This window comes from Anarhichas minor, unplaced genomic scaffold (assembly GCF_050575085.1).
Source record: "Anarhichas minor isolate MPS153535 unplaced genomic scaffold, ASM5057508v1 ptg000012l, whole genome shotgun sequence".
Classification (NCBI taxonomy): Eukaryota; Metazoa; Chordata; class Actinopteri; order Perciformes; family Anarhichadidae; genus Anarhichas; species Anarhichas minor.
This window is the reverse complement of record NW_027466458.1, coordinates 8003049-8017961: the sequence shown is the minus strand read 5'-3', so window position 1 is coordinate 8017961 and position 14913 is coordinate 8003049. Positions and strand designations below refer to the sequence as shown.

The 14913-nt window shown below is 43.4% G+C and overlaps 1 protein-coding gene across 2 annotated transcripts in view; it reads right to left on the bottom strand.

The window, feature by feature from the left end:
* Nucleotides 1-762: 762 nt before the first annotated feature.
* grk4 (G protein-coupled receptor kinase 4) overlaps nt 763-14913 on the bottom strand; it is a 36861-nt gene continuing 22710 nt past the window's right edge. Inside the window, exons 8-16 of one of the 2 annotated variants that reach the window (XM_076090659.1) lie at nt 14688-14828; nt 10483-10673; nt 9725-9762; nt 9218-9307; nt 8807-9015; nt 6461-6598; nt 5666-5803; nt 4789-4966; nt 763-4076 (exon numbers count right to left, since the gene is read on the bottom strand). In XM_076090659.1, the coding sequence (XP_075946774.1) occupies nt 4790-4966; nt 5666-5803; nt 6461-6598; nt 8807-9015; nt 9218-9307; nt 9725-9762; nt 10483-10673; nt 14688-14828 (1122 nt within the window). In that variant the 3' untranslated portion in view covers nt 763-4076; nt 4789. The remainder of the gene's footprint in view (nt 4077-4788; nt 4967-5665; nt 5804-6460; nt 6599-8806; nt 9016-9217; nt 9308-9724; nt 9763-10482; nt 10674-14687; nt 14829-14913) is intronic. The other variant, XM_076090658.1, reaches the window with a different exon arrangement.

Sequence of the window (14913 nt, the reverse complement as noted above, 5' to 3'; positions counted from 1 at the left end):
AATGCAATAAGGAAGATAAGTGGGAGTGACTGTGAGAAGGCTAGCATCATTAAAAGAAGATTGAACTCTTAGTTTACAGTTCAATTGATACATGTGTATGCAGTAATGTACTGCAGGACTTTTAAAAAATGACAATATAGAGCCTAAATTTGTTACCATAGCCCTTGGAAATTTTAGTCTATTACGTCAGCCACATGTTGCTTTGGATGAGTAAATTGGCTGAACATAAGAGGGTATTTTTATCTGAAGATCAAACTTGAAAAGTCAGAGCGATCACAGCAAATCAAGTGGGCCACTGTTTACTGGTCTCGAGTATTTTCAGCTAAATTATTGAATGAATTATTTCTCTTCAAACACATTTCCTTGTTTCCTCTCTCCTCGTATGGTTTCCTTGCATCTTAGTCCCTCCCAACGTGGATGCAATTAAAGACGTGGGATGTACCCAAGAAAAAAAAGAAGCATGTGCATGAAAACCTATCTTATCTGGCTCTCACCTTCACGTCATACCGAAGCTTATTATAGTCCTACTGACTCAGTAGGAAAATCATTAATGGCGAAAACACAACCACCCATTAGAAATACATTTATACCTTTAACTTTATGTACTGGGTCAAGGAAGTAGTAAAAGCTTTCAAAACATCTTACCTGCAGCATATGCCCTCTAACCAATGCAGATATACAGTATAGAAGTCTCAGCAGCATGACACTATTTTCTATGCACATTAATTGACAACAAACAAATCAATTTATGACACAAATAAGTCAAGACACAAGCATTTTTATACAAATGGCAGTGTATTATTTCATAATTACAAATGTCAGATATGGTACAACAACCAGTGATACAACTTGTACAAGAATTAACAATGACTGCAGTGGTTGAACGACATGACTGTACAGATACAAAAAAAAAGAAGAAAAATCAAGAAGTCCCCGGCCCCGTTTGAACACCAATAATGCATTTGTCATTCCTCCCGTCCTCGATCACTTATCCGACATATCTGGACAGAAGAGTGTGAAACCCTGGAGAGCCTCCAGGCATTCTATCGGTGGTTATCCCAAAACTAGACTCAAGTGACATCAAGGAACTGAGGACCTCTCCCTTCTAAATGTTGCTGGTGAGCCATCCCAGCTTTTAGGGAAAGACTCGCCACCATCGCCTCGGAGGAAGGCAGAAGGGAAGGAATGCATGTTGTGCATTTAAACGGGGGGCCAACTCAGCTGGTCACCTTGCCATTTATAAAGTTGTCCTCAGATACCAGTGAGATATGTTGGCACTAGAAGGTCATCATTTACATATACAAGGAACCTGAAGTATTACAAACCAATACATGCTTGAGTAATAAAACATATGTATTTTTTTTTCTTTTCTTTTTTTAAACAGGCATTACAATGCACTTAGTGCGGACATTCAAAACTGTTGAGCTGTGTAAAGTTCCTTTATGTGAAGGACTTTCTCTCAGAACGGATGGAATGATAGAAAAGAGGCTGGAAAGAAAGGCGGGATGTCAGAACGTAACTTGGTAATTGGCACATATAATAAAGGCTGTCAGTCTTTCTTCAGTACAATTTTCAGACAACAAGACAAGTTTGATTTACTTGATGTTGCTTTTGGTATCATTGGCAAAAAAAGGTTAAAGACACTTCCTATAGTCATCGTCAAAACACAACATAGTGCAATGAAACTAAACAGACTTTCTTTACTGCTATATGGATGGTATAAGAGCAAAGTTCAAACAATGACAGAGGCATGGGTGGCAAACAGTTTAGTTTCCCTATGAGAGAGAGTGAATGTGTGTTAGTTACATGTTAGAAATACATAATTTACAAGGTTTTTGAGGCTAAAGAGCTAAAAGGCTAAAATCTACAGAGGCAAGAAAAATCAGCTTCAAAATGTGCCTGAGAGCAACAAAACAAAAAGAACAAAGACACTCAGAAACTCAAGTGATGACGAGCCAGCAACAGATGCACGCATTCGATTCCTGATTTTTGACAATGGAATGTGCGACAGGGGACAACATTTGTAGAACAAGCCAACTCTCCAGATTAGATATCAGGATGGGGAATTATACGTGTACCATTTTAAATGTAATGTCTTGAACGGTTTAATATTCAAATGAGTGACATTCAAGACATTGTACTTCAATGCATTAAGATTAAACAGAAACTGCAGTTGCTTACAATGAAAAATACACACACACACACACAAAGTGAACATCTCCAGATTGGGTATTCACAGCATTAAAACAGGTGATGGGGAGTAAACAGCAACTGCTTCAAAAGCTAAATTCAAAAGCAAAACGGCTTCAAATGCCTCCGAAATGCAAATGAGAAAAACAATGAGAACATGCTGAGAAAACGCATTTGTTCACAACTGGTTAACTTGGAAGTAAACACTTTGTCTATGAAGAAACAAAAGTGCACAGCAACTGTGGTTCTGCAAGTGGAAAAATGTTCCTGTACACAGACTCTGGCTGCAGGATGCTAATATACACGATTCCCCCGTTCCTCCCCGTCTACACGCATACAAACAACTGTCCCAAGCCATTCCTACAGCACAACAACGTACAGGTTTTAAAATGGAATATTACGATTAAGAAACGGTGTTTTCATCTAGTACAAACAGCCAAAGCCACGGGGTCTAACTGCAGGTCTACTAGCAGGACGCGTGTCCGTCAGGCATCGTGCTGTCTGTGATCTACAGGCTGCATCTTGACCGAGGCTAATAGCTGCTGACAGCCTAATCAATGGAAGTTAGGCTGATGCAACAGCAATCTGTTATCAAGATGAAGCCCTCGTCAGCTGCAGATTAGATATCTTATACAGTGCCATCATCATCATCTGCCATGTGTTCCAACTCCACCTGGCTTTCTGGTATACTGAAAACATGGGTGGCAAATTACTAAGATACTTGAAGGGAAAGGATTTCCGCTCGGCCCATGAAACAGGTTTATAACAATAACCGGACACGTCAGGAAAAACAAAAGAAAGAAAAGCCAGGTAGTACAATATAAGAAGCGGTAAAAGAAAGGATGAGGAATAAAGATAACCAAAAGACATGTTTTGCCTGAGTGAATAATGTAACAGACTTTCACTAAACAGCTGTTCTCCAGAAGGAAACACAGTCTGACATCTGAAATTAAAAGATCGGAGCCTTTTAGGAGCCCATGAGAGATTCTTTAGAGAACAGGAATGATAATTATCAGAACTTCTTTTAACTAACAAAGCCTCCGGGATATTTACTTTAAATATACCAACGCTTGCTGACTCCATGCCATCTCTGCTAAAAATGTAATTAGTACAGGAAGCCAGAAGACGGTTTCCTACACATGACATACAGTCCAGTGCAACCTCACTGGGCTGAGGGAAGGATGTGGGAGATCACTTTAAAACCAATTATAATCAAAGGGGGGCAGGTGGAGCACGGCATCAACACAGCAACGCTAGACTGGATGCATTTCCCCCCACGTCATTCAGATCTACCCGAGCCTTGAGGGGTGCAGAGGCTCAGGGCTAGTTTGGGAACCGGGTGGATCTGCTGTGCCAACAACACGTCATGTTGAGCAAATCAATGACAAACATACAGCACATGTTAAAAAAAAAAAAAGGGCTTATGCTACATTGAGAAAAGAAAAGGAAAGAAAACTACTGGTACTGTGCTTCTTACAGAGAACTCCCCGACACACGTTATCCATACATACTCATTCCAACAGAAAAAACAGGAAATCAAAATGTAATGTATGCATTCAAGTGGTACTTTTATGGCTTTTTGTACAATACAACCTTTAGTGAAAATATACATCTAGACATAAATTCAAGTACAAATGTACAAAATCTTTAAACTCATACTTTTTTCTTTAATTATAATACACTTTTAATACAGCTCATAAATACAGGTCAACATTCACTGAGTTCCTAAGATTTGCGCTCGGTTGGAGTTTGTGGCGAAGTTCAGCGGTTAGGGATGGGAGGAGGAAGGGGGGGAGGAGGAGGAGGAGGCGGCAGGTGGAGGGAGTGGTTTAAAGTCGCGAGGGCTCCTCGATCTCGTCGTCACTGTAACCGCTCTTAAAACAGACCTGGGAAGAACCAGAAGCGAGGATATATCACCAACGTTAGCAACTCTCATCACTACGTCATCTCACATGTGCAGGATGAGGTCACGTTCTCCTGAAACGACCACCTCGACTTCACCACATCACAAGAAGTATTCCTGTAGTGGACCACCTGGTGTCCAGCACACACACACACACACACACACACACACACACACATCTGTGAGCAAGTTAGAAGATAAAATAACAACGGGTGTAGGCTAGGTAGACGATAAAAGGGAGGGGGGCATGTCTCCCTGGTGGCAGCCACACCCTTGAATTCAAGTACAAAATGAAATGAAAGGTCTCTGTAATAAAGGACAGGTGAAAGTTGGTGGAAATAACCTAATAGACAGGTAGCTGCTGTTGCCTATAAAAGAGGTTATTATATAGATTATTATATATACACTGACAAACATCTGGTGATATGTGTCACTGTCTCCTAAAAGCAAAGCTTGATATTAAGTCTTCCCACAACTACAAACCAGTTTATCTGAAGACAAGCCTCATCACGCTAGAGACAACGTGACACAGCAACAAATACAGAGAAGAATATGCAAAGAAAAGCAGAAAGAGAGGCCTTATGCTAACCAACTTAGACTAGCGATGAATCGGATTCGAGGTTCAGGGGGAACGTTTTCACATGTTGAGTTTGGTCAAGGCCTGCAAGGAAGCAAAGAAGGAAGAGAAGAAGTACCTTAGCCCCCACCCCCGCGGACAGTTGCCGGAGCACTAGCACTTGCCTCTCTTCTGAAGAGGCGGTAGAAGAAGCCTCTCTTTGGTGGAGGATTAGGCCGATTCACGTCCAGATCTGAGCACAGCGTCCCGTCAGTCTCGTAGACGTTGATTTCCTTGAAGCACTCCATCTCGATCATCTACAAAGAACCAGAGGGCGAGTTATCTATCCGGATGACTTCCCGCGGAGCTCGGTTCTACAAAAGGCCCGTGCGTCAGCGTAAGGGAGGGTGCCGTGTATTTATAACACAACCCTCTCTACAGGTAGCTGTTTAAGTGTTCATCTGGATTGAGCATTTAGGATGTAAATCAACACCTCCACACTGTGTCTCATACATATTCAAAAACTTGACTCATTCACAAGCAATGGCAGAGTCACATTTAAAGCATTTACAGGGATGTAGCCTTCTACGTCACTCGTAAAGGTCCCACATTATGAACAGTGAGTTGTTGTTTTAAATGATAAAGCAGGTCTAACTGCTATATAAAGAATCAAAAACACAGTCTGCATTCACAAACTGTGCCTTAAAACGAGCCGTGTGATGTCACAACTAGAGTAGAGACCGTTTCACAGTTTTAAACGTGAACAATGTAAGCTGAGGAGGTACACATGGACCCACGCTGTTACTTGGCAACACTATTCTGTTGAGGGTGAATACAGGTATATTCAGACTGACAGTGTGAGAAACATGCAAACATGTTCTAGTAGAAACCCAATATACAGTATGAACCTGTAAATGAGCGTAATATGTGTCCTTTACAGGAAGGTATTGTTCTTTAATGCAGGTGTTTCTATGTACTACGCTGTACAGTACGATGACATCATCTGTCTGCAGTACCTCGTTCTGCCACGGGATGGAGACGCTGCCCGTGACGAACTTGTGGTAGAAGTCGTCGTCTGTGGGGTCAAGGTTCACGCCTTTGACGGTGGAGAACTGCTCGATGTCCAGGACGTCTTTACAGTACACGGCCCGAGGCTGAGAGAGAGAGAGAGAGAGAGAAAAAACAGACAACTGTGAAACGTGGATTTGTATTGGATGAGAGGGGGGGGGGGGGGGGGGGGGGGATACTAACCCTGAAATAATTCAGATGGTTATTTTAATAACATGGAAGCCCTCACACGCATAAAGACTGTTTGCCTCAGCGTGGCCCTACTGACCTGAATCACCCAAAATAGAAACACAGATAGCACGATCTACTTTCAGCTATTGATTTAACCTCTCAGGCCACTGACACTGAACATGTGATGACTCTCTCTACGAACAGCTTAGAGAAAGCTAACGGTGCCTTTGGTTAAGCTACATGTATCTAGGGAACCACAGCTGGAGGTCTTAGTATTAGTGATGATTACCACCAAACAGGGAAACTCTGCTTTAAATCACTTCTCTGGGGATTTCAAACAACGACACTGACATCACAAGCCTGCTTCTCACCCCCCCCCCCCCCCCCCCCCCCCATTAGCCAGCATGATAGCTAGCTTCTACTGGAAGTGTTTGTTTACTTGTGACAATGGTATTTCCTGTATGGCGACTCGCTGCTCGCTGAGGCTTTAGACTACAAGCTGTGAATCAAGCCTGTATGCACAGTGTGTGTGTGTGTGTGTGTGTGTGTGTGTGTGTGTGTGTTGTTCTTACATCAGGGCTGAAGGGAGGGTCCAGCATGTTGGCCTCCAGCCGTTTGAAGTTGATGTTTCTGAAGATGGGGTGCTGCTTCACCTCTATGGCCCCTCGACCCTGGCAACCCAGTCGCTCCTTGGGGTCCTTAGCCAGGAGCTGACACGCAGCAGGAGGAAGAAGAAGCACGAGAGGTTCAAACATTACAACTCTCTGAAGATGTGCGTGTTCGCCCAAATAGAGTGTAAATTATAGCTTTATGTATTTCAAATATCTCACAAAACTAATACGAACTAAACCTCTATTTATTCATTCATAACCGAACATTTAGTGCGACGTATATAGTGTGCATGTAATCCTCTTGCCTTTATGTATCTGACCCAATGTAAGCTAATAAAGGCCGATACAAATCCATACACTCAGGGGTTAATGCAGCACCAGCGTGGATAGAAGTAGAGCCTCTACGAGAGCCTCTACCTACGAGAGCCTCTACGAGAGCCTCCATCTACGAGAGCCTTTACCAGAGCCTCCATCTACGAGAGCCTTTACCAGAGCCTCTATCTACGAGAGCCTCTATCTACCAGAGCCTCTATCTACCAGAGCCTCTATCTACCAGAGCCTCTATCTACCAGAGCCTCTATCTACGAGAGCCTCTATCTACCAGAGCCTCTATCTACCAGAGCCTCTATCTACCAGAGCCTCTATCTACGAGAGCCTCTATCTACGAGAGCCTCTATCTACCAGAGCCTCTATCTACCAGAGCCTCTATCTACCAGAGCCTCTATCTACCAGAGCCTCTATCTACCAGAGCCTCTATCTACCAGAGCCTCTATCTACCAGAGCCTCTATCTACCAGAGCCTCTATCTACCAGAGCCTCTATCTACCAGAGCCTCTATCTACCAGAGCCTCTATCTACCAGAGCCTCTATCTACCAGAGCCTCTATCTACCAGAGCCTCTATCTACCAGAGCCTCTATCTACGAGAGCCTCTATCTACCAGAGCCTCTATCTACCAGAGCCTCTATCTACCAGAGCCCCTGCCAGAGCCTCTGCCAGAGCCTCTGGATCATATCACCAGCGCACCACCTACAGAGCAGCAGGCTCATGAAGTGGATGAGTGCTGTTTAGTGGTTTGGCTACCAGTGGACACTCTCACTGGCCCTGTTGTCACCCAAGAGCTGGTGGCTTTCACAATCAGCAGGCCAATAGGCTCCTCCTCCCCCCCACCCCCCCACACCTCATTCTAGTTCCCAATTGTTTCTCTTGTCTTTAACTCTTGGTCAACTTCCACCAGGGTTCAAAGCACTCTCACTCTCACTTTCTGCTCTTAACAACTTGGATCACTTGTCTATTTTGAGCTGTGGTAATAGCTCCGCTTCCCCCCCCCCCGCCGCATTCTCTCCCCTTCCTTATTATCTTGCGCCCATTTCTTCCTGAAACCGTTCTTCCCCCCTCCCCCTCCCCCTGGGGAGATTATGAATCTGCTGAACCTCGGGTCATAATGTTCCACCGCGTCACACAAGAAGAGCATTTAGCAGCTAAAGAGCTATTTCTCTAAGATGGAGACCAGAAATACAAACACTGTTGCTCTTTATCAGCTGGATGTGTAAATATGCAACTTTAAAAAGGTGATCAAATGTCAGTGTTGTGTGCTTACAGCTTGTTCCACTGTCTAATAACAGGTTTGAACTGAAGTTGTTCAGGAATAAGGTGTATTTTTAAACAAAACAGATTCTGCGTAAACACTTCCGACTCATAAAGAGAACGATACAAAAAATGCTTCGTATGTTGAGAAAAACTCCCCACAACCCTGACATGATATAGAACAAAATGACGTGTGGATCTTGGCAAAATTCATTATATTACATTATTATTATCTAATCTTGAAAAATAATTAGAACATAAAGTACTTCAATGATATAAAAGGAAATTTAGATAAAACCAGAAGCTACTGAAATAACAAAATAAAATGTTATTTGGAGACATCATGGTCTCTGCAATGAAACACTGTCAGTCAAACAGCTTTGTTTCTAATATCTCGCTGTGCAACTTCTGCTTTCCATTTGCCACTGTGTCTACTGAGTGAGTGGCAGAAGATAAAAGGTGCTCCGCTATCGAGGCCACGCCTACTTATTATATTAATAAAGGCAGTTATTGCAGTAATATAAACCTGTTCAAGTCATTTATCAAGACAGGAGCTTGAAGTTTCCTGACTATACGGAACTGAAATCCATCACCAAGTTCCTCTCTGGACCAGCTACGTCCATCCGTGTCCTCATTTGCCACCAGTCTCAAAGAAATGCCTCCACCTCCTCCTCTTCCTCCTCCTCCCACAGCCAGCTGTCCCCTCCGTCTCCTCTCTCTCACCTGTCTGCAGATGTCCTTCGCCTCCTCCACGAACTTATCAGAGTACTCCTCCTGGTCCTCGCGCACTCGTCTGTCCACCTCCTCCCGCTTGACACGCTCCTTGCGCTTTCGGAAGGGCGACTGGCCCTGTATCATCTCAAAGATCAGGCAGCCCAGCCCCCACCAGTCCGGGCTGACGGTGTAGCTCTCGTTCTGGATCACCTCGGGAGCTGAGGGAGGGGAGAGGAGGCAGGGATGAGGAGTGAGAGAGGAGGTCAGTTCAAAAGGCAAACAGGAAACCTGACAGAGGGGTTTACAATCTGAATGGAGTGGACCAGAGACAGCTGATGAAGTCTATTGCAGTGGTTTTCTTAAAGAAGGATGAAGGCTTGCGGAGGTAGAAGAGGATATCACAGTTACCCAAATTCTTACCCATGTATCCAACAGTGCCCACTCTCCCTCGTATCGTCTCTCCTTCAGGGATCTGAACAGCAAGGCCCAGGTCTGAGATTCGGATGTGTCCTGAAAAAGAACCACAGATTAATAACTAAGATCATGTTGAATGTACGTACTTTAATAAAATGTACTCTGTTGAGGAATGCATGTATTTTTCTAGATAACAATAGAGCAAAGGTTAAAGCCATAGAGTTCTGACAATACTCATGTTACACTAAAATGATCTTTTATGATAAAAGGGAGAAAAGTACGAGCGTAAGAGATACACGAAAGAGATTCCTCTATTTCAAGATAAGACCGTGTTACGGAGAACAGATGACATGGGAGTGTGACTCAGAGGAAGAGCATGAACTCAAGAACTTCAAGAGAGGACTTTCAGCCTGTGAGAGACATTCTGCTGCTGTACATCATAACACAGACTAGTAACAAGCTGCTCGTGTGAGCGCTTGTTACATAAAAAGAGGAACAAAAAATGGAACATACCACGATCATCCAGAAGGATGTTTTCAGGTTTCAAATCCCTGCAGAAAGAAAAAAACACGTTAAAGAGTCATTCTGTTGATTTAATGCCGATATAAAAACAGAAAATGACATGTGAAGATTTGACAATAAAATCTTTTGTTAACTTGTCATGTTGTTGACATTTTATTGCCCGTGTGCTTCTACAATCTTTGAGGTGGCACCTCAGTGAAGTCAGTACGACACTAATCCAGTGACTTTCCATCTGCCAGACATGCAGTCGGTTTAGGGTTTGTTTTAGACCTCTTGCATTGGAGAGGTTCGTCAATTCATTCGAGATAACCCTGATGACATAACTTTGACATCAGCCGGGTTATTTTCTCAAACTTTAGAAAGCTCCTCTCAGAGATAAAAGACATCGTGCAACCGTGTTTTACTGGTTGAGTTGAGCTTCTCATGACGAGTGAACTGAACTTCCTGTGTAAAAGTCGGTGGAGTGCTCCTTTAAAGGCCAGGGCATTTAGCCAGTCGTGGAGACATTGTCCCGTACAACAAGCTTACGTAATGTTGTTCTGGGACTGTAAACCTCAAAGGGTCCTCAGAGACGGAGATCCTCAAAATACCCCGGAAACATGTCCTTAAGTCTTCACGCTCAAAGAGACATGGCCCGCCTACAATATGTTATAATCTTCTAAACAGAAGTCAAAAGAAGTAATCTCTGAGTCTAATCTTCTTGGAGTGATTACCCATCTGCACAGTCTCTGCCCCCCATGTGGTCTAACCTGTAGACTATCCTCTCACGGTGCAGGTCCTCAAGGCCACAGCAGATCTCAGCAGCATAGAAGATTGCCCTCTGCTCGTCGAAGCCGGAGTTGCCCATGTTGTAGATGTGAAACTTTAAGTCACCTCCATTCATTATGGTCAACACCAGGCACAGCGCATCCTTGGTCTCATAGGCATATGCTAGATTAACCTGGAGAGGGAGGAACATTTTGGGGAAGTGGCAACGAGGGAGGTGAAGGGCCAGTCAAGGAGTCGGTGTAGAAGAGAGAAAGGGGGGAGGAGGAGGAGGAGGAGGAAGAAGGAAGAGCAGTGGTAAGAGACAGGCTGGCAAGAGGAACATGACTCTTACATTTGGTTTATTCAATGCCCCAAATAATCATCCATGTCAGGAATGTATACAAAGAGATATATCACAGATATGCAACAAAAACAACAGAAGCTTCCTCTCCACTTCTTACTCCATTATCTCGTGTGCTTTCCCTCTAATCCCACCATCTATCTCTCTTCTCTCCCTTCATTCCCACCAGCCTCCCCTTCTCTCCCCCTGTGGGTCAGTGACACGCAGGGTACAGTGTGTGTGTGTGTGTGTGTGCTGCCGAGTACAAGCAGGATGTTGCTGCCATCGGGAGGAATCCCATCTGCTCTGGACTACGTAGTCAGAGACGCACCGAAAGAGGGGACGGGTCAAATTCTCATGGGCCAAATGAACAAAACACGCACAGGCACACACACACACAGGCACACACACACACAGGCACAGGCACACACAGGCACACACAACCTAAACAAACACACAAGCACGAACTACAAGCCAAAGCAAACAGTCTAATTCACATTCTTTACATGTTTATGCATTATAAACAGACCAATCTATTGACCAGTCTCTGGAGTATTTAAAACGTATAAAACAATAGAAAATTAGGAATCCACAAAGCTTCCCAATAATGAAAGAAGCTCAAAGTATTCACCAATGCATGACTTCTATGCTAATCTATGCAATAAAAATCACAGAACCGAAGACAACCTGGCAACGGGCTAACTGGAACGACTACTTCCTAACGTCCTCTTTGCCGTCTGTAGTTTCATCTCGTCAGGTGAAGGACAGGACAGACGGTAAAGACAACACTCGTGACACATTACGGAACACAAATCTACGACGATATCGAGTCTCGTATCACATTATAATATCAACGTATTGTCCTGCCTTATCTCATACCTTTAAACATAAAACTATATTCTAGGAAGTGTGTATTACGAGAACATTAAATGAGAAGGCTGACTATTATCTAGAGGATACTATATATATATATATATATATATATATATATATATATATATATATATATATATATATATATATATATATACATCCACACACACTGAATACGTGGATGGGTTATTGGTTTAAACATACAGTAAACTGACTAATAGTATGATGCACTGATTAAAAAAAAGGTAAAGAGGAATAGCGCAAGAGAGAGAGAGAGAGAGATATGAAGAGAGAGCGAGAGAGAGATATGAAGGGTTTGAGAGCACTTGACTCTTCTTCCTTGCTACTGCTGTTTGGTCAGTGTTGCTAGGCAACAGAGCTGCTCTCGTAGGTAGAGAGGCACATGAAGAGTCATCAGTTCTGCCTGCAGCATAGCACACACACACACACACACACACACACACACACACACACACACACACACACACACACACACACACACACACACACACACACACACACACACACACACACACACACACACACACACACACACACACACACACACACACACGAGCTGCAAGTCTGAGGTTCTGTAACAAGCCCACTCCAGCGTGTGTGTGTGTGTGCGCACATATGCATGCCTATACACATGCTTCTGCCGTGACTCACTCAAAACAAGGACGTGCAACACAGCTCACGATGCATCAGAAACGGAGCGATCCAAAGACGTAGTACAACTCAAACACAACCGTGAGCTTCAGATTGAGAACATGTAGTTCTGAGGCTCTGCTGCCTGACAGCCTACTGTACGACAGATCAATACCTCCGTTCTGTACAGCGAACAGTAGAACACCATGTTCCACAGTATGCACACACACATATACAAAGTACCCGCTGCACACAGACCCACAGACCATGTTCCAAGAGTGTTAAAAGAGGACTTTCTGTCATTTCCTTGTCTTTGGAACAATCATTTGAAAAAAGAGCGACTGAGCCAGAGCTCAGTGTTCTGTTCCTGCTGGAGCTCCTGGGAAGTTAGTGTGTACAGTTGGACAGAATGGAAAGAGAAGCACACATTACTCATTTTCCAGCTGCGCTTGACTCCTGATGTCAAGCAGGATTGAAATGCATGCATTGAAATTCTTATAATTTGTGTTGATAGCAGAGGAAAAAAACAAAGCAGACACACCAGGAACACATGTACTGCAGCACATGCACACAGTGAGAGGTAAAGAGAGTGAACATGGTTCATATTTTGGAATTTGACAAATCTATCTTCTTCCTACTCATATTTTATTGAAGAAAGTATCCGTTAATAAAGTCAATCTTCCTTATTGTGGGTGCAGGACAGGCACTGCCACCATAGAAATGAAATGAACTAAACTTAAACATTTAAAGGTGTTCTCATCACATGACCCTGAGACATTACTGCCATCTCCTTTTAAGGTCTTGAACCTTTCCTATAAAACATCATCTTACATGTTGATGGACTGTTAGCTGTTAACTGTTGTACGTTTCTGCTCTTCAGTAGATTTGGTTCAGCACGGAAGAAATGAAAAGCTAGACGACTCCCTCAGAAAGCGCTCAGGCTTGGCATTACAGCGCCATCCACAAAACCCCGGCTTACTCGTGACTATGGCTCAATTTATAAAAACCCTCCAGAGGAAAATTAGCCGGGAGCTACGCCACCATTAAGAGCTGGAGGCATGCTGGTACAGTGGGAGTGGCTTATTTATTGATTTTTGGCTGGGACACGAGCAGGACACCGTCATGCTTTCATCTACACGCTGCTGTTCCGTTATGTAACCTAAAGTGTGACGTACAACTCCACATAATTCAATGTTGGAGACGACACAATGAACTCATAAACGAGATGGTGTCTTTTAAAAGATATTTATCATACAGTGTTTTAACAATCTACCTTTGCAAAAGTTGTTTAGTTTGGTCGGAAGACCAGGAAGAGCAGTTTTAATATTATCTCCCAATGGTGGGGCCTGCAATGCTTTGTTCAGGTTCTTTGGGGCTCAGGTTACTGAACACTACAGATGTGTTTAGTCCAATAATTGATTTGGCCTCAAATGAGCTCAAGTTGTGACGAGCTCGTCTAGTTTTGAGGGTCACTGATAAAGTCCTTATTCTAATCATGTACCTTGGTTTTAGTTTTCATTAAAAGATGTGTGAAGTAGAAAGTACAGGTGTAGAGGCATGTGTGTCACAATCTATGACATGCACCTGTGAAGTAGTACACACACACACACACATATATACAACTGTCAACCTGTCTTAAACACCACAGCTTGAAGACCAAATAAAATAATTCATATGGCAGCTAAACAGATTTCAATCAAAGTGTAAAACACATTCACAGATGATTAAACGCTCACAGGGCGCTCCAAATCAAAATCAAATCCGGTATGTTTGCACCGGCAGAATAGCAGGTTTGTAACCAAAATGAATTTGCATTTGGTTTTGATTGCTGCGATTCATTTGAGCTGGTTAGCTGAACTTGTCGGCCGTCATTGCTAACTGTATGCAGTCATCTGCAACTGGTCAATAATATGTCAGTTCCCGTTTCCCCCTTTTGTCCCCATCATGGACATCATTAAACAAACACAACTCGAGTCACAGCAGCTGTCATAAACAGCTGATCGACAGCCTTTGCAAACATACCGTTCAATTTAATCTGCAGGATCCTGGAGCCACAACAAACAATGCTCGCTCTCTCACACACACACACACACACACACACACACACACACACACACACACACACACACACACACACACACACACACACACACACACACACACACACACACACACACACACACACACACACACACACACACACACACACACACACACACACACACACACACACACACACACACACACACACACACACACACACACACACACACGCGCACACGCACACACAAAAAACAGGTACAATTCTGTGTAAAGGTTGAATAAGAAAAAGGTAGTACTTACTACAAAACTACTGTTAACTTTTTCTAAAATGCGTTTTTCGTTTAGTGCCATTGCTTCACCTTTTCTTTTCTTCACTCGTTTCTTTTCCAGCTTTTTACAGGCGTACATCTTACCGGTGGCACGTACTTGGCAGGCACAAACCTGGAAAACAAGCAGCGAGGAAACATGATCACACACACATGAAAACAACCACACACACACACTTTAGAAGTAGAACTAACGGAAG